Source organism: Procambarus clarkii, chromosome 4, assembly GCF_040958095.1.
Source record: "Procambarus clarkii isolate CNS0578487 chromosome 4, FALCON_Pclarkii_2.0, whole genome shotgun sequence".
NCBI classification, from domain to species: Eukaryota; Metazoa; Arthropoda; class Malacostraca; order Decapoda; family Cambaridae; genus Procambarus; species Procambarus clarkii.
Window position 1 is genome coordinate 42,685,199 of NC_091153.1, and position 18,934 is coordinate 42,704,132.

An 18,934-nucleotide genomic window follows, 5' to 3' on the forward strand; every position below is an offset into this window, starting at 1 on the left:
TTACGCAACACCCCTCCCTCTCTCTCCATACATGCAAACCCCCACCCCCCCCCCACACACACACACACACAAACCCCTTTCCCCCCACACACAAACCCCCTCCCACCCCCACACACACAAACCCCCTCCCACCCCCACACACACAAACCCTCCTCCCACCCCCCACACACAAACCCTCTCCCACCCCACACACAAACCCCCCTCCCACCCCACACACAACCCCCCCCCCCCCACACACACACTCATCTCCACCTATAACAAACACTTTCGTAACCCATAAAGAACTTAATGAGAGAGCCGTGTAAACTTGGCGCCAAGTCTGCCCCGTCACGAGGCTCGTTAACTCCAACAGCCCCGCACCCTAATCACCTGCTAATTAAGGGCCAAACTACCGCAAAAGTCGTAAGGTAATCGTCGGATGGTGTCATTCACCTCATCACCTTACTCTAACGACCCAAACACTTGCCCCCACCAGGACCTGACGACCAATCACAGACTCTGACGACCAATCACAGACCTTGACGCCGGCTTTCTTCGTCTGATCACCAATTACGCGCCTTCGCCCTTGTGGTGTAACAGCCAATCACAAACCAGAGTGCTAGTTCCTCGCAGCTTGCTAACAACCAATCACACGTCTTAAACGCTTGCTAGTGGTCCTCGAACGGACCAATCACAAGTTTTAACAACAGCCTCCCCCTGTGGACCAATCACAGGCCTCGCCACTCATATATATACCCCACACATGTGGCAACAACAATGCCAGTTTTGGCACGTGTGTGTTGTAATCTTCACACACATCTGTAACCTAACTATACATTATGTATTAATGTATAACGTAACATCTGTAACGTGGCTATACATCCACAACTATACACTGCTCTATCGCAGTTCGTCAAAGGAAGCTTTACCTCATACACCTATGGCAGGTATACTTCGCAATACAACATTATACAATACTGGATGGGGTACCCGGTGGTGCCCGGGTCGATCCGGTACCAGGATACCATGGTGTCTTGACCCCGACCCGCCCATGATAGTCCACTACCCACCAGCATTCACCGTGCAAAGTTTAGTGAGGCTAACCCCAAGTTTCTGGCCGCCAATCTTGGATAGTGACAGACAAGAGAGACCCTTATATAGACATTCTTTAGAACACAATTTACTTTAAAAACACATTTGAGTTATTGGGACCGATTAAAATCTTTAATTCAGTCTCTTTAGCACTGGCGCGAGAGATTATTATTTTGAGATGTATCTTATTGTCTCAATAAACTTATTTGAAGCGACAGAGAGAAAAAAGTGTCTACACTTGGAAAATTGCGCTGTAGTGCAGCTGTAGTGCAGCTGTAGTGCAGTTGTAGAGCGGCTATAGTGCAGTTGTAGTGCAGTTGTAGTGCAGTTGTAGTGCAGCTGTAGTGCAGTTGTAGAGCGGCTATAGTGCAGTTGTAGTGCAGCTGTAGTGCAGCTGTAGTGCAGCTGTAGTGCAGCTGTAGTGCAGTTGTAGTGCAGCTGTAGTGCAGCTGTAGTGCAGCTGTAGTGCAGTTGTAGTGCAGTTGTAGTGCAGCTGTAGTGCAGCTGTAGTGCAGCTATAGTGCAGCTGTAGTGCAGTTGTAGTACAGTTGTAGTACAGTTGTAGTGCAGCTGTAGTGCAGTTGTAGTGCAGCTGTGGTGCAGCTGTAGTGCAATTGTAGTGCAGCTGTAGTGCAGTTGTAGTGCAGCTGTAGTGCAGCTGTAGTGCAGCTATAGTGCAGCTGTAGTGCAGCTGTAGTGCAGTTGTAGTGCAGCTGTAGTGCAGCTGTAGTGCAGCTGTAGTGCAGTTGTAGTGCAGCTGTAGTGCAGTTGTAGTGCAGTTGTAGTGCAGTTGTTGTGCAGCTGTAGTGCAGTTGTAGTGCAGTTGTAGTGCAGCTGTAGTGCAGTTGTAGTGCAGTTGTAGTGCAGCTGTAGTGCAGCTGTAGTGCAGTTGTAGTGCAGTTGTAGTGCAGTTGTAGTGCAGTTGTAGTGCAGCTGTAGTGCAGCTATAGTGCAGCTGTAGTGCAGCTGTAGTGCAGTTGTAGTGCAGCTGTAGTGCAGCTGTAGTGCAGCTGTAGTGCAGTTGTAGTGCAGTTGTAGTGCAGTTGTAGTGCAGTTGTAGTGCAGCTGTAGTGCAGTTGTAGTGCAGCTGTAGTGCAGCTGTAGTGCAGCTGTAGTGCAGCTGTAGTGCAGTTGTAGTGCAGTTGTAGTGCAGTTGTAGTGCAGCTGTAGTGCAGTTGTAGTGCAGCTGTAGTGCAGCTGTAGTGCAGTTGTAGTGCAGTTGTAGTGCAGCTGTAGTGCAGCTATAGTGCAGCTGTAGTGCAGTTGTAGTGCAGTTGTAGTGCAGCTGTAGTGCAGCTGTAGTGCAGCTATAGTGCAGCTGTAGTGCAGTTGTAGTGCAGTTGTAGTGCAGCTGTAGTGCAGTTGTAGTGCAGCTGTAGTGCAGTTGTAGTGCAGCTGTAGTGCAGCTGTAGTGCAGTTGTAGTGCAGCTGTAGTGCAGTTGTAGTGCAGTTGTAGTGCAGCTGTAGTGCAGTTGTAGTGCAGTTGTAGTGCAGCTGTAGTGCAGCTGTAGTGCAGCTGTAGTGCAGTTGTAGTGCAGCTGTAGTGCAGCTGTAGTGCAGCTGTAGTGCAGCTGTAGTGCAGTTGTAGTGCAGCTGTAGTGCAGTTGTAGTGCAGTTGTAGTGCAGCTATAGTGCAGCTGTAGTGCAGTTGTAGTGCAGTTGTAGTGCAGCTGTAGTGCAGTTGTAGTGCAGTTGTAGTGCAGCTGTAGTGCAGCTGTAGTGCAGCTGTAGTGCAGTTGTAGTGCAGCTGTAGTGCAGTTGTAGTGCAGCTGTAGTGCAGTTGTAGTGCAGTTGTAGTGCAGCTGTAGTGCAGTTGTAGTGCAGCTGTAGTGCAGCTGTAGTGCAGTTGTAGTGCAGTTGTAGTGCAGCTGTAGTGCAGCTGTAGTGCAGTTGTAGTGCAGCTGTAGTGCAGTTGTAGTGCAGTTGTAGTGCAGCTATAGTGCAGCTGTAGTGCAGTTGTAGTGCAGTTGTAGTGCAGTTGTAGTGCAGCTATAGTGCAGCTGTAGTGCAGTTGTAGTGCAGTTGTAGTGCAGCTGTAGTGCAGCTGTAGTGCAGTTGTAGTGCAGCTGTAGTGCAGCTGTAGTGCAGTTGTAGTGCAGTTGTAGTGCAGCTGTAGTGCAGTTGTAGTGCAGCTGTAGTGCAGTTGTAGTGCAGTTGTAGTGCAGCTGTAGTGCAGCTGTAGTGAACGCCACGAGCTCTGGCCTAAATGAACGGACGTGCGTGCATAAATTATGACAGTGTAATATTCTGACTGTTGCCAGTTGTCGGCATCTCTTTACTGCTATTTTCCACCTATTTTCAACAGTTTCCACCTGTTATCGCAGGTTTTCAACAGTTTCCACTTGTTATCGCAGGTTTTCAACAGTTTCCACCTGTTATCGCAGGTTTTCAACAGTTTCCACCTGTTATCGCAGGTTTTCAACAGTTTCCACCTGTTATCGCAGGTTTTCAACAGTTTCCACCTGTTATCGCAGGTTTTCAACAGTTTCCACCTGTTATCGCAGGTTTTCAACAGTTTCCACCTGTTATCGCAGGTTTTCAACAGTTTCCACCTGTTATCGCAGGTTTTCAACAGTTTCCACCTGTTATCGCAGGTTTTCAACAGTTTCCACCTGTTATCGCAGGTTTTCAACAGTTTCCACCTGTTATCGCAGGTTTTCAACAGTTTCCACCTGTTATCGCAGGTTTTCAACAGTTTCCACCTGTTATCGCAGGTTTTCAACTGTTCCCACATGCTTTCAGTCTAGCTCACTTGTCTTCGTTGTTCTTAACTTGGCTCAGCCACTGCGCAACGTAAGACACTTGAAGAAGCAGAAACACATCTTGACTACCATTCAGCTGTACACAAGTCTCACTCGTGAAGCACACGAAAATACAATATTTTCCACGGCGACAGGTGTATCATACACGGCGGCCTGGCTCACTGGATGTATACATCAGTCCCAATTCTCACTGTCCAACCACTTTCACTGGACGGTAGAGCGATGGTCTCGCTTCATGCAGGTCTGCGTTCAATCCCCGACCGTCTACAAGTGGTTGGGGCACCATTCTTTCCCACCGTCCCATCCCAAATCCTTATCCTGACACCTTTCCAGTGCTATTTAGTCGGAATGGCTTGGCGCTTTCTCCTGAGAATTTCCTCCCTCTATCTTCTCGCTACGACAAAAATAAGAGGTCAATAGGGGAGTACCTGGATTGTACCTGGTTGATGGGGTTCTGGGAGTTCTTCTACTCCCCAAGCCCGGCCCGAGGCCAGGCTTGACTTGTGAGAGTTTGGTCCACCAGGCTGTTGCTTGGAGCGGCCCGAGGCCAGGCTTGACTTGTGAGAGTTTGGTCCACCAGGCTGTTGCTTGGAGCGGCCAGAGGCCAGGCTTGACTTGTGAGAGTTTGGTCCACCAGGCTGTTGCTTGGAGCGGCCCGAGGCCAGGCTTGACTTGTGAGAGTTTGGTCCACCAGGCTGTTGCTTGGAGCGGCCCGAGGCCAGGCTTGACTTGTGAGAGTTTGGTCCACCAGGCTGTTGCTTGGAGCGGCCCGAGGCCAGGCTTGACTTGTGAGAGTTTGGTCCACCAGGCTGTTGCTTGGAGCGGCCCGAGGCCAGGCTTGACTTGTGAGAGTTTGGTCCACCAGGCTGTTGTGTACATCTCTGATAAGATATATCTCCCCCTCCCCCCCAAGGTGGTGAGAGAGGGGCGTGTGTGAGCGAGGGGGGGGGAGGGTTGCAAGGACTGGTGCAACATGTCCAACAGCCTGCACCAGCCCGCCAAACGACAACACAAGAGGCCAGCGACGACGCTCCAGGGATAAATACTATTCACATCTCGTATAAGCTGGAGTAATGACGCCCACCAACTACACCAAGTGCCCATTAGACCCCCAACTAATTCCTAATAAACCCCTCCCCCCAGCTCCCCCAAACCACGCGACTAGATACAAGCCATAGGAGGGGAGAAGGGTGTGTGTGTGTGGGGGGGGGGGGGAATACAATAATAAAAGCCAGGCGTTCACAAAAAAACAATCTCTTAATCCAACTATATCAAACCCATCGCTAGCTCCCCTCCCTTAAGACGCCCGCCACTCGCTGCCAATTTTATCAGTCAACACTCCACTATAAAGAAACTCAATGAAAAATCAGAGATGCAAATAAGTTAGGGGGGTTGGCGTGTACGTGTTCTCCATTTTCTATGTTGTGGTTTATTATGAAAGGAAATGGGATTCCTTGGTGGCGCGGGGGTGTCCTGTAATCTTATTTCCAACCAATCCGGACGCGGGAATGACTCATAAAAGTCCCCCCTTGTAAGGAAATCTTCCGGCCATATGGTTTTCCTTCCTCTGGCGTACGGTTCCCGTTCTCATTATGGACGAGATAAATACGGGTGCTGTATGGCTCAACATGTCTTAAGGTAAGTAGGTAGGTAGATAGACGAAGGTAGGTAGAGGTAGGTAGAAGGGAAGGGGGGTGTTTGTGTGTGAATGTGTCAGAGCGGTTACAGAGGGAGCCGACACACCCTTTCCGTGTCACCGCTGTTGTCACTATGCTCTCTACCGCCCCCCATGGACCGCCCTTCATTATTATGCTCCTTCCCGGGCCCCTTTAATTGCCGTCGCGTTTTGTTGCTATGCTCGATGTGGGGCCTCGTGTTTTGTTGTTATGCTGGATGTGGGGCCCTGCGTTTTGTTCCTATGCTCGATGTGGGGCCCCGCGTTGCTATGCTCGATGTGGGGCCCTGCGTTTGTTGCTATGCTCGATGTGGGGCCCCGCGTTTGTTGCTATGCGCGATGTAGGGCCCCGCGTTTGTTGCTATGCGCGATGTAGGGCCCGCGTTTGTTGCTATGCGCGATGTAGGGCCCCGCGTTTGTTGCTATGCTCGATGTAGGGCCCCGCGTTTGTTGCTATGCTCGATGTAGGGCCCCGCGTTTGTTGCTATGTTCGATGTAGGGCCCCGCGTTTGTTGCTATGCTCGATGTAGGGCCCCGCGTTTGTTGCTATGTTCGATGTAGGGCCCCGCGTTTGTTGCTATGCTCGATGTAGGGCCCCGCGTTTGTTGCTATGCTCGATGTAGGGCCCCGCGTTTGTTGCTATGCGCGATGTGGGGCCCCCACCTTGTTAATACCACTTCTCGTTTGTTAGGCTTTATGTACGAACAAAATTGTGCATTTACAACAATTAATATGCTTCGTAAAGAGCAACAATATTATACTCGCCTAATTCCCGGATGATTAGTGCAAGGTAAGCAATTACAGCCTTGTTTAGCATTGCCGTAACAAGGTTGCCCATTTATCCTCGCCTCGTTTTCTTCATGTATGCTTTGAGTAACAATTCCAGCCTCATCCCGTTTTCTGTGCCGAGGATCACTTGTGGCTTTATATAATTGACTTATTATATAAGTACGTTGTATGTCGTTCCCTGTTTACTAACAAGGAACGACATAGGCTAACAATCCCCTTTCGCATTTCCCATGTTCAGGTGGAAAAATTACCAGTCATATCCGTGTTCATTTGTCAAAGCAATTATTAGCTATACAAAGAGGTTTCTTTGGCAGAGAACCCGGTTATGGGTTCATCAGTAGGCATGGCAGGATGTGCAGAATACCCCCGTTGAAGAGCAGAGGTGCAACAGGTACTCTGAGAGAGAACTATCAACATCAGAGGCCCGAGACTGTTCAACACGCTTCCACTACACATAAGGGACATAACTGGCCGACCCCTCACAGTGTTCAAGAGAGAACTATCAACATCAGAGGCCCGAGACTGTTCAACACGCTTCCACTACACATAAGGGACATAACTGGCCGACCCCTCACAGTGTTCAAGAGAGAACTATCAACATCAGAGGTCCGAGACTGTTCAACACGCTTCCACTACACATAAGGGGCATAACTGGCCGACCCCTCACAGTGTTCAAGAGAGAACTATCAACATCAGAGGCCCGAGACTGTTCAACACGCTTCCACTACACATAAGGGACATAACTGGCCGACCCCTCACAGTGTTCAAGAGAGAACTATCAACATCAGAGGTCCGAGACTGTTCAACACGCTTCCACTACACATAAGGGACATAACTGGCCGACCCCTCACAGTGTTCAAGAGAGAGTTTGGTCCACCAGGCTGTTGCTTGGAGCGGCCCGCAGGCCCCTGTATAGTCAGAATATTCACTCCTGCTTTCACATGATACAGAGGATAGAGTGCTCCTCTCCCATCCCGGCTAGGCAGGTAATGCTTCACAGAGGGATGAAACATACTCTGTCCTAGCCTAACCTTTTTCCTCGTGAATTAATTATCTTTGGTGCGTGAGAGTCCTCTGTGATCTGTGAGTAATGCCCAGTGCTCCTGGGGCCAGATTCACGAAGCAGTTACGCAAGCACTTACGAACCTGGGGCCAGATTCACGAAGCAGTTACGCAAGTACGAACGTGTACACCTTTCCTCAATCTTTGACGGCTTTGGTTACATTTATTAAACAGTTTACAAGCATGAAAACTTGCCAATCAACTGTTGTTATTGTTATAAACAGCCTCCTGGTGCTTCGGAGCTCATTAACTGTTTAATAATTGTAAACAAAGCCGCCAAAGATTGAGGAATGATGGACAGGTTCGTAGGTGCTTGCGTAACTGCTTCGTGAATCTGGCCCCAGGTTCGTAAGTGCTGGCGTAACTGCTTCGTGAATCTGGCCCCAGGTTCGTAAGTGCTTGCGTAACTGCTTCGTGAATCTGGCCCCAGGTTCGTAAGTGCTTGCGTAGCTGCTTCGTGAATCTGGCCCCAGGTTCGTAAGTGCTTGCGTAACTGCTTCGTGAATCTGGCCCCAGGTTCGTAAGTGCTTGCGTAACTTCTTCGTGAATCTGGCCCCAGGTTCGTAAGTGCTTGCGTAGCTGCTTCGTGAATCTGGCCCCAGGTTCGTAAGTGCTTGCGTAGCTGCTTCGTGAATCTGGCCCCAGGTTCGTAAGTGCTGGCGTAACTGCTTCGTGAATCTGGCCCCAGGTTTGTAAGTGCTTGCGTAACTGCTTCGTGAATCTGGCCCCAGGTTCGTAAGTGCTTGCGCAACTTCTTCGTGAATCTGGCCCCAGGTTCGTAAGTGCTTGCGTAACTTCTTCGTGAATCTGGCCCCAGGTTCGTAAGTGCTTGCGTAACTTCTTCGTGAATCTGGCCCCAGGTTCGTAAGTGCTTGCGTAGCTGCTTCGTGAATCTGGCCCCAGGTTCGTAAGTGCTTGCGTAGCTGCTTCGTGAATCTGGCCCCTGGAAGGGTTGTCTGGCGTCTAGTAGTGAGGGTAACACGCTTAGCCTGAGGCCAGGTTTTATAATCCTTGGTGCTCAACACGGCTGTACAACGCTCTATGTGGAGCCTTGAGGTTATCTTGAGGTTATCTTGAGATGATTTCGGGGCTTTTTAGTGTCCCCGCGGGCCGGTCCTCGACCAGGCCTCCACCCCCAGGAAGCAGCCCGTGACAGCTGACTAACTCCCAGGTACCTATTTACTGCCAGGTAACAGGGGCATTCAGGGTGAAAGAAACTTTGCCCATTTGTTTCTGCCTCGTGTGGGAATCGAACCCGCGCCACAGAATTACGAATCCTGCGCGCTATCCACCAGGCTACGAGGCCCCCCAGCCTGTTTGACCGTGACTATAAATTACCTTTTATTGGCTTAAAGAGCGCTTCTCCTTGTTGATCGACCACACACTAGAAGGTGAAGGGACGACGACGTTTCGCTCCGTCCTGGACCATTCTCAAGTCCCCGACCACACACTAGAAGGTGAAGGGACGACGACGTTTCGCTCCGTCCTGGACCATTCTCAAGTCCCCGACCACACACTAGAAGGTGAAGGGACGACGACGTTTCGCTCCGTCCTGGACCATTCTCAAGTCCCCGACCACACACTAGAAGGTGAAGGGACGACGACGTTTCGCTCCGTCCTGGATCATTCTCAAGTCCCCGACCACACACTAGAAGGTGAAGGGACGACGACGTTTCGCTCCGTCCTGGACCATTCTCAAGTCCCCGACCACACACTAGAAGGTGAAGGGACGACGACGTTTCGCTCCGTCCTGGACCATTCTCAAGTCCCCGACCACACACTAGAAGGTGAAGGGACGACGACGTTTCGCTCCGTCCTGGACCATTCTCAAGTCCCCGACCACACACTAGAAGGTGAAGGGACGACGACGTTTCGCTCCGTCCTGGACCATTCTCAAGTCCCCGACCACACACTAGAAGGTGAAGGGACGACGACGTTTCGCTCCGTCCTGGACCATTCTCAAGTCCCCGACCACACACTAGAAGGTGAAGGGACGACGACGTTTCGCTCCGTCCTGGACCATTCTCAAGTCCCCGACCACACACTAGAAGGTGAAGGGACGACGACGTTTCGCTCCGTCCTGGACCATTCTCAAGTCCCCGACCACACACTAGAAGGTGAAGGGACGACGACGTTTCGCTCCGTCCTGGACCATTCTCAAGTCGCTTCTAGTTCCAAGATTCGACCCGGGGCCAGACATTCTCCCGTGCCAGGCCCTCAGGCTGTGCCACGCTGAGTGCCCGGGCTTGAGACAGGTGTTGCAGGCACCAGGCACCATGTGTGCCAGGTCACCAATCGTTCACCTCAACACCTCCCAATTACTTCCACAATTAAATTAATTAAGAGCGAGTTGCCGGAGCCGTTCAAGGATAAGTTCTTGCTTTTTAATTAGTGCCAGTTGTGTAATTATGTGTGATGGGGGGGGGGTTGGTCCCTCAGGGGGTGCTGGTCCCTCAGGGGGGGGGGGGCTGGTCCCTCAGGGGGTGCTGGTCCCTCAGGGGGTGCTGGTCCCTCAGGGGGGGGCTGGTCCCTCAGGGAGGGCTGGTCCCTCAGGGGGGACTGGTCCCTCAGGGGGGACTGGTCCCTCAGGGGGTGCTGGTCCCTCAGGGGGGGGCTGGTCCCTCAGGGAGGGCTGGTCCCTCAGGGAGGGCTGGTCCCTCAGGGGGGACTGGTCCCTCAGGGGGTGGGCTGGTCCCTCAGGGGGGACTGGTCCTTCAGGGGGGACTGGTCCCTCAGGGGGGACTGGTCCCTCAGGGGGTGCTGGTCCCTCAGGGAGGGCTGGACCCTCGGGGGGGGCTGGACCCTCAGGGGGTGCTGGTCCCTCAGGGGGGGCTGGTCCCTCAGGGGGGGACTGGTCCCTCAGGGGGGACTGGCCCATCAGGGGAGGGCTGGTCCCTCAGGGGGGGACTGGTCCCTCAGGAGGGGACTGGTCCCTCAGGGGGTGCTGGTCCCTCAGGGGGGGCTGGTCCCTCAGGGGGTGCTGGTCCCTCAGGGGGGAACTGGTCCCTCAGGGGGGGGGACTGGTCCCTCAGGGGGGGGACTGGTCCCTCAGGGGGTGCTGGTCCCTCAGGGGGGCTGGTCCCTCAGAGCGTGTCCTCAAGTGACAAGACTGACGAAGTATCCCATCAGCTCCATCACGTTATGACGCTCCATCTTGCTGCTCTCCCATCATTTCCCCTCCCCTCTGACCCCCCCTCCCTCCCCCCTCAGTACACCCCCCCCCCTTCACCCTCCCTACACTGCACCCTAGGCCTTCAACACGACCCCCCCCCCCCGTCACTCCTCTATGTGGCATTATTCCCCTCACCTTCACAATCCTATCATCCTTCCTTCACTATCCCCCCCCCCATCATCACTATCCTCACCAACATGTTCCAGAGTTAACAATAGGCCTAAAGCAAAAATTAATATTCAGTAAATCCAAAAACATTTCTCCTCGGCCGTAGGGTTGGGGGGGGGGGTTATGTGAGAGAGGAGGGAGAAGGGCGAAGGAGGGAGAAGGAGGGAGAAGAAGGAGGGAGAAGAAGGAGGAAAAAGAAGGATGGAGAGAAGAGACGGCGCCTCTTAAGAAATCTAAGATCGCTCCCTAAAATAAAACTATTTCATATCGGCGGGACATAGAGCTTAATATGAAGTGTCAGGTCCTGTCTGTATGACCCTTAATGACCTCCTAGTTGTACTCGCCGGTGATGAGCTTCAGCTCTTGGGTCCCGCCTCTCAACTGTCAATCAACTGGTTTACAGGTTCCTGAGCCTACTGGGCTCTATCATATCTACATTTGAAACTGTGTATGGAGTCAGCCTCCACCACATCACTGCCTAATGCATTCCACCTGTTAACTACTCTGACACTGAAAAAGTTCTTTTTAACGTCTCTGTGGCTCATTTGGGTACTCAGTGTTCACCTGTGTCCCCTTGTTCGCGTACTACCAGTGTATCTGCATCAATCCATCAATTGGATTGTTATCTGTATCAATCCATCCTTGTCAAACCTGTCAATTCCCCTGAGAATTTTGTATGTGGTGATTATGTCTCCCCAAGCTCGTCTGTCTTTTGTGTGTGTGTGTGTGTGTGTGTACTCACCTAGTTGTACTCACCTAGTTGTGCTTGCGGGGGTTGAGCTCTGGCTCTTTGGTCCCGCCTCTCAACCGTCAATCAACATTTGTACAGGTTACTGAGCCTATTGGGCTCTATCATATCTACACTTGAAACTGTAAAACACACACACACACACACAGTGTGTGTGTGTGTGTGTGTGTGTGTGTGTGTGTGTGTGTGTGTGTGTGTGTGTGTGAGAGAGAGAGAGAGAAATATATGCAGAAGATATAATAGAGGAAAATTAAACTGGTTAGAAAGGCGGGGTCCAAGAGCCAATGTCTCGATTCTGCAGATACACACACACACACACACACACACACACACACACACACACACACACACACACACACACACACACACACACACACACACACACACAATCAGCTGCAGGAACAAGCAATACAATCTGAATGAAGCAATTATCTTCAGAGGTCAGACTCGGTTAATTCCTTAGCTTAAAGATTCGAACTCCGTCCACTGCCTGCCTGCCTCCCTCCCTCCTTCTCTCCTAGCTTCCCTCCCTTCCCTTTTCTCTCCCTCCCTCCCTACATGCTTGCCTATCTGCCTACCTTCCAGTTTACCTACTTACACGTACATCGCGGCCTTACACACAGAAATCTTTTGACCATGTCGTAGCTCAGTCGATTAAGACAGCGTCTGGGATGCTCTCGGACGCACGTTCGAATCCTCGTCACGGCCCTTGTGGATTTGTTCATTCGCTGCCTTCTTAGTCTCCATCACCGTCCTCCCCATCTCTCTCCCTCTATGTTTAACTCCCTCCCAAAGCCCAAACGATTCAGCTGGCTCTTAACCTTTGCAATGCTGCAATCGTCATGTAGCGACTTACGATTTTCAGCCAATAATTGCACGCCAATCGAGTCCGTCCGGGTTCAAAAGCGTAGATTATGCGATGCTCTATCACAGACTACATCTGGAGTAATATATCTCAGCTCCTGGGCTCCGATCTTCGTAGGGTTATGGGAGGACAGGCTGTCATGATCTACATTGTGCATGCATTCATTTGTTGCTTATTCTTGCTTGCAACGGCAAGCAATCTGTCTGCGGCAGCCGGTGTCTTAACTCCCAGGGGGTTTATTTACTGTTCGGTGGACAGAGGCATCAGGTGAAAGACACGCTGTCCCATTTGTTTCTGTCTCAGACTGGAATCGAACCCAGGTCTGTGGATTGCGAATTCTGAACGCTGTCCCATCGGCTGGGAGCTACGTGAGAGAGAGACAGAGAGACAGAGAGAGAGAGACAGAGAGAGAGAGAGACAGAGAGAGAGACAGAGAGAGAGAGAGACAGAGAGAGAGAGAGACAGAGAGAGAGAGACAGAGAGAGAGAGACAGAGAGAGAGACAGAGAGAGAGAGAGACAGAGAGAGAGAGAGATAGAGAGAGAGAGACAGAGAGAGAGAGACAGAGAGAGAGAGAGAGAGACAGAGAGAGAGAGAGAGAGAGAGAGAGAGACAGAGAGAGACAGAGAGAGACAGAGACAGAGAGAGACAGAGAGAGACAGAGAGAGAGACAGAGACAGAGAGAGACAGAGAGAGAGAGAGACAGAGAGAGACAGAGAGAGAGAGACAGACAGACAGAGAGAGAGACAGACAGACAGAGAGAGACAGACAGACAGAGAGAGAGACAGACAGACAGAGAGAGAGACAGACAGACAGAGAGAGAGAGACAGAGAGAGAGAGAGACAGAGAGAGAGAGAGAGAGACAGAGAGAGAGAGAGACGGAGAGAGACAGAGAGAGAGAGAGACAGAGAGAGAGAGACAGAGAGAGAGAGAGAGAGAGAGAGAGAGAGACAGAGAGAGAGAGAGACAGAGAGAGACAGAGAGAGAGGGAGAGAGAGGGAGAGAGAGGGAGAGAGAGAGAGAGAGAGAGAGACAGAGAGAGGGGGGGGGGGGGAGGCAGACAGAGACAGAGAGACAGAGAGAAAGAGACAAAGAGAGACAGAGACAGACAGACAAGAGACGGGAGAAGACACTAACAAGCAGCCCAGGAAAAGTGTGAACCAGGGGGGGGGGGGAGCAAGAAACCCGAAAGAAAATTTGGAGAAGAGTTAACGCCTTGAGTGACGGGAGACTCCAAGTGAAGGAGGGGGGGAGGCGCCCCCATCACCCCCCCCCCCTTGAGGATATCCTCAAGGATATCCTCAGAGATATCTCCAAATCTTCCTGCAGTAGCAAGTCTAATGACTTGCCAATCAGTACATATGATTGGTCTTGAGTCAATGGTCTGGTTCCCTTGATTATCTTGAGGTTATCTTCAGATGATTTTGGGGCTTAGCGTCCCCGCGGCCCGGTCCGCGGAGTTCGGTCCAATCGGAGTTGGATTGCTTATTTGTTATACTGTACTTGAATATCAAGCAGTTGTGCTGGATGGTAGAGCGACAGTGTCGCTTCATGCAGGTCGGCGTTCAATCCCCGATCGTCCACCAAGTGGTTGGGCACCATTCCTTCCCCCCGTCCCATCCCAAGCACCAAGCCATTACGACTATACAGCACTTGGAAGGGGTCAGGATACAGCTGCTTGTAGACACAATACAGCTGCTTGTAGACACAATACAGCTGCTTGTAGACACAATACAGCTGCTTGTAGACAATACAGCTGCCTGTAGACACGATACAGCTGCATGTAGACAATACAGCTGCCTGTAGACTCAACCTCTCGGCCCACACACACAACATTCTAGACGCCCTCAGTTACCAACAGCGGATGCAAGTGTTGTATATGTGTGTGTTGATAGGCCGATTTCTGGACGTATGGCCCCCCCCCCGGGGGGCAGACAGCTGCATCTCCCACCTGAGGCACGCCACTCCTGGGACATCTGTCCCCCAGCCAGTCCACCAGCTTGTGTCCCCTGTCCCCAGCGGACAAGCGTTTGTCAGGGCTATCAGCCTCAAACGTGGCTGAGCATTTTGATAGCGTTGACTTCAAGGGGGTCCAGTGCGCCCCCCCCCCCCCCCCCCCCCGCGCGCTTGACGGCAGGCAGGGGCTAGGATTCCATCTAATTGACAACTGCTTGAGATTGAGTGAGAATAGATGACTTGAAATATGATAGGTGTAGAGGGTAAGATGTCGTGTAGGGGAGAAATAGTCGTTTAGGGGAGAAATAGTCGTGTGGGGGAGGGAGAAATGGGAGTGTGGGTGGAGGGGAGGTGATTAGGTAAATCACTTGACGCCCACAGCGATTGGCGAATCCTCAGATCTGGGTGTACTGGTGAAGAGAGGTTCCTTCATATGGAAGGTTGTTATCAAGAGAAACTGCTAACCCAGTACGACTATAGAGCACTTGGAAGGGATATGAGGCGCTGGGAAGTGAGGATAGAGTGAAGGGACAGTGCCTAACCACATGGACCCTGGGGAATCGAACACAGACTCGTGGCTTACGCCAGGAAGGGGGAGGGGGGGGAGGGAACGCGCCCGCACCGAGGATGATGGCAGCATCCTTCCCGCTCTCCATCTCGTGTCTCATCTTGCCATCTCCTCCTCCTCCTTCCTTGTTAATTATGCAAGTTAATTTTTCTTCCTGTGTTGAATCCTCGGAGGTGTGGGAACAGATCGACTCCCCCCCCCTTCCCCCAGAACCTCATGTCCCCCCTCCACCCCCCAACCACCTCATCTCCCCCTCCCCCCCCAACCACAACCTCATCTCCCCCCTCCCCCCACCAGAACCTCATCTCCCCCCTCCCCCTCCCATCAGAATTTGCACCAGTTAATTAGAACTTGCACAGAATGGGGGGTGGGGGGGAAATGGTGATAAATTGAGATAAACGAAACAGTGGTTGCTGTGTCCGTAGACTTTCTGGGGCGTCCCCTCCATCATCTCCTCCATCGAGAGTCTAAGATCTCACGAGCACTGTGTCTACACCGACGGCTCAGTCCAGTCTTCTACTGGACGGACTGCAGCGGCATGTAGGTTCTATAGAAATAATATTTGCACAAAGTCTGTCAGTGTCAGGCTAAACAACTGGCTGACCTCCACACAAGCAGAACTAGCAGCATTACATTTAGCAACCAGCACATTAAAAAATATTGGAGGAGGAATAATATTCTGCGATTCAAAGTCTGCTCTTCAAGCAATCGAAAACTTCTCTTGGAAGATCGACAGCAAGAACCTCATACTCCCAATTATAAATGACCTAATTGATGCACAGAGTAAAGGGTCTCGAATTTCCTTTGTATGGATACCTTCACACATAAATATAACCCATCATAATGAGACAGACATTGCAGCCAAATTAGCGTGTAACAAGTTTGAAGTTGAATTAGATCTAGGTATCCCTATCTCTGCTGTCAAAACTGTATTGGTCCAAACATTCAGATCTGATAGGAAAGAACTTACTGACTCCCAACGACCTGAAAGTACTAGTATAAAAAGCTATGATTTGTTCAGATCTGAAACCTACATCTATGGACAGCACAAAACGTCCACTAGACTGTGCGACACAGTGGTTGCAAGGATCAGGTTGGGTTACCGTTACCTGTGGCAGGTGGCTGCAGGTGACGGGTCTCCCAATCCTGAGCACTCCAGTTGCAAACTCTGTGAGCAGGAACTACGGCATGATCTCCCGCACTACATCACTGAATGCCCAATTATTAGACCTTTCAGACCAGTTGGCATGAGGTACCTGGAGCTTTGCAATTACTTTATTCACTCTCGTATTCTTGAAGATATCCTCACAGTATACCCAAAATTTGCCAGTGCAGGCTATTAAACACATGACTCTGTATGACTAACCATCCTGCGAGATGGGGACTTGTATTACCACTGCTACCTTATTCAATCTTGTGTTGTTGATATCCTCAAAATGCATCCGGAGTCTGCCAGTGCAGACCGCTAATCACATGCCTCTGTATGACTAACCATCCTGTGTGATGGGGATTTTATAGCATCACCTAGTTAGTTTTTTTTGACACACTGTACTCCACTTCATATAGTCTAGGGTAGCTGCACTAATGCAGATGTACCTAATATGTTAATAAAAAAAAAAAAAAAAAAATATCTTGTGTTGTTGATATCCTCAAAATGCTTCCGGAGTCTGCCAGTGCAGTCCGCTTATCACATGCCTCTGTATGACTAACCATCCTGTGTGATGGGGATTTTATAGCATCACCTCGTTAGCTTTTTTGACACACTGTACTCCACTTCATATAGTCTAGGGTTATCTTGAGATATCTTGAGATGATTTCGGGGCTTTTTAGTGTCCCCGCGGCCCGGTCCTCGACCAGGCCTCCACCCCCAGGAAGCAGCCAGTGACAGCTGACTAACACCCAGGTACCTATTTTACTGCTAGGTAACAGGGGCTGCACTAATGCACATGTACCTCATATATTAATAATAAAAAAAACAACATACAAGGGCCAGATTCACGAAGCAGTTACGCAAGTATGACAACTTGCCAATCAACTGTTGTTATTGTTATAAACAGCCTCCTGGTGCTTCAGAGCTCATTAACTTTTAATAATTGTAAACAAAGCCGCCAAAGATTGAGAAACGATGGGCGAACAGGTTCGTACGTGCTTGCGTAACTGCTTCGTGAATCTGGCCCTTGGATATAGGAAGGGACGCTGAAGAAAGTCTACGGACACGGCAACCACTGTTTCGTTTATATCAATTTATCCCCCATTTTCCCCTCAGTTAAGATCTGGGAGAAATCATGTCGGAAGATCTTAGTTTTAAAGAACATAAAAAAGTAGATGTGACGATTGCAAGGGAAAAAAAGTTTTAAACAGGAGATGCCATACGAGTGATGAGACTTTTTAAAGCACTAGTGCTCTTTAAGGTAGAATACTGATGCCCACTAACAGCCCCATTCACAGCTGCAGAGATTGCTGATGTGGGTAACGTACAGAGGTCATTAACTGCCTAAATTCTTTCAATACAACATCTAAATTATGAGAACAAATGTTAAAATTTATTACCTAGAGTGCAAGCGAGAATGACAAATAATAATTTACACATGGAAGATAGTAGAGGGGCCAAACCTGCACACAGAAATACCACCACATGAGACCAGGAGGCATGGCAGGATGTGCACAATACCCCCGTTGAAAAGCAGAACTACCTGACCTCTCAGTGGTCCCAAACCTGCACACAGAAATACCACAACATGAGACCAGGAGGCATGGCAGGATGTGCAGAATACCCCCGTTGAAAAGCAGAACTACCTGACCTCTCAGTGGTCCCAAACCTGCATACAGAAATACCACCACATGAGACCAGGAGGCATGGCAGGATGTGCAGAATACCCCCGTTGAAAAGCAGAACTACCTGACCTCTCAGTGGTCCCAAACCTGCACACAGAAATACCACCACATGAGACCAGGAGGCATGGCAGGATGTGCAGAATACCCCCGTTGAAAAGCAGAACTACCTGACCTCTCAGGGTGTTGATTTTTTTTTCATGAAAACACCTTCAAAGGGTAACTGATCAACCGGGATATGAGTAACATCAGGCTGCAAGCAGCTATGTCCAACAACCTGGTTGACCAGATCACCAACTAGGAGACTCGATCAGAAATTTGTCCGTAGAGTTACTGATCCCGTGACCTTTAACTAGGCAATGTACCTGGATCATACCTGGAGAGGGTTTCGAGAGTTCTTCTACTCCCCAAGCCCGGCCCGAGGCCAGCCTTGACTTGTGAGAGCTTGGTCCAATAGGCTGTTGCTTGGTGCGGCTCGAAGGACCACATACCCACCACAGCCCGGTTGGTCCGGCACTTTGTAGTTGCCATCATTGGACAACCGAGTAAATCCTTAGAAGGGGCCTAATAAACACAGCAAAGAATTATAGGTCTGAGTTGCTAAAGGTAGACCTATGGATGAGGTTGTTTAATAGACCTATTGGCCTATTGAGGAGATGAGTGCCAATCTCTCCACACACTCTAACGTCTTCCAGAACAAGACGCCGCTGGAAAGATGTCGCCTAAGACCAAGATTGGGAGCCGGTGGCTGAGCGGACAGAACACTGGACGCGTGATCCTGTGGTCCCGGGTTCGATCCCGGGCGCCGGCGCCCGATGATGCCCCCTGTTACCTAGCAGTAAATAGGTACCTTTGAGTTAGTCAGCTATCACGGGCTGCTTCCTGGGGGTGGCGGCCTGGTCGAGGACCGGGCCGCGAGGACACTAAGCCCCGAAATCATCTCAAGATAACCTCTCTCAAGAAGATAATGACTTCACAAGATGATAGGAGTTTATGATATTCCTCATATCAATACCTCCTCTCTCTTCCGCTCCTCCTCTCACTATCTCCCCCCATTCCTCCCCATTCCCTATCCTCCCCTATTACCCATCCCCTCCGCCACCTTAACCACACCCGGAACCTAACATAGGTGTCCTACTTTGCACGTAATTTGCCTTCGATGTGATATTTCGGCCCATGTTGTTCCTGAGCATTAGTTAGTAAGCTTGGAGCAGGCATGGAACGTCTGAAGGTGCTGGGAGGGGGCAGGGAGGTGCTGGGAGGGGGC

At 50.7% G+C, this 18,934-nt stretch overlaps 1 protein-coding gene across 1 annotated transcript; it reads right to left on the minus strand.

Annotated features, from left to right (window-relative positions):
* Positions 1 to 1,432: 1,432 nt before the first annotated feature.
* On the minus strand, positions 1,433 to 14,935 carry LOC123748938 (uncharacterized protein F26C11.3-like). The gene is made up of 2 exons (XM_045731055.2): positions 14,890 to 14,935; positions 1,433 to 3,273 (listed from the first exon to the last, which is right to left on the minus strand). The coding sequence occupies exons 1-2, from the start codon at positions 14,933 to 14,935 to the stop codon at positions 1,433 to 1,435; spliced, it is 1,887 nt and encodes a 628-aa protein (XP_045587011.2).
* Positions 14,936 to 18,934: the final 3,999 nt, after the last annotated feature.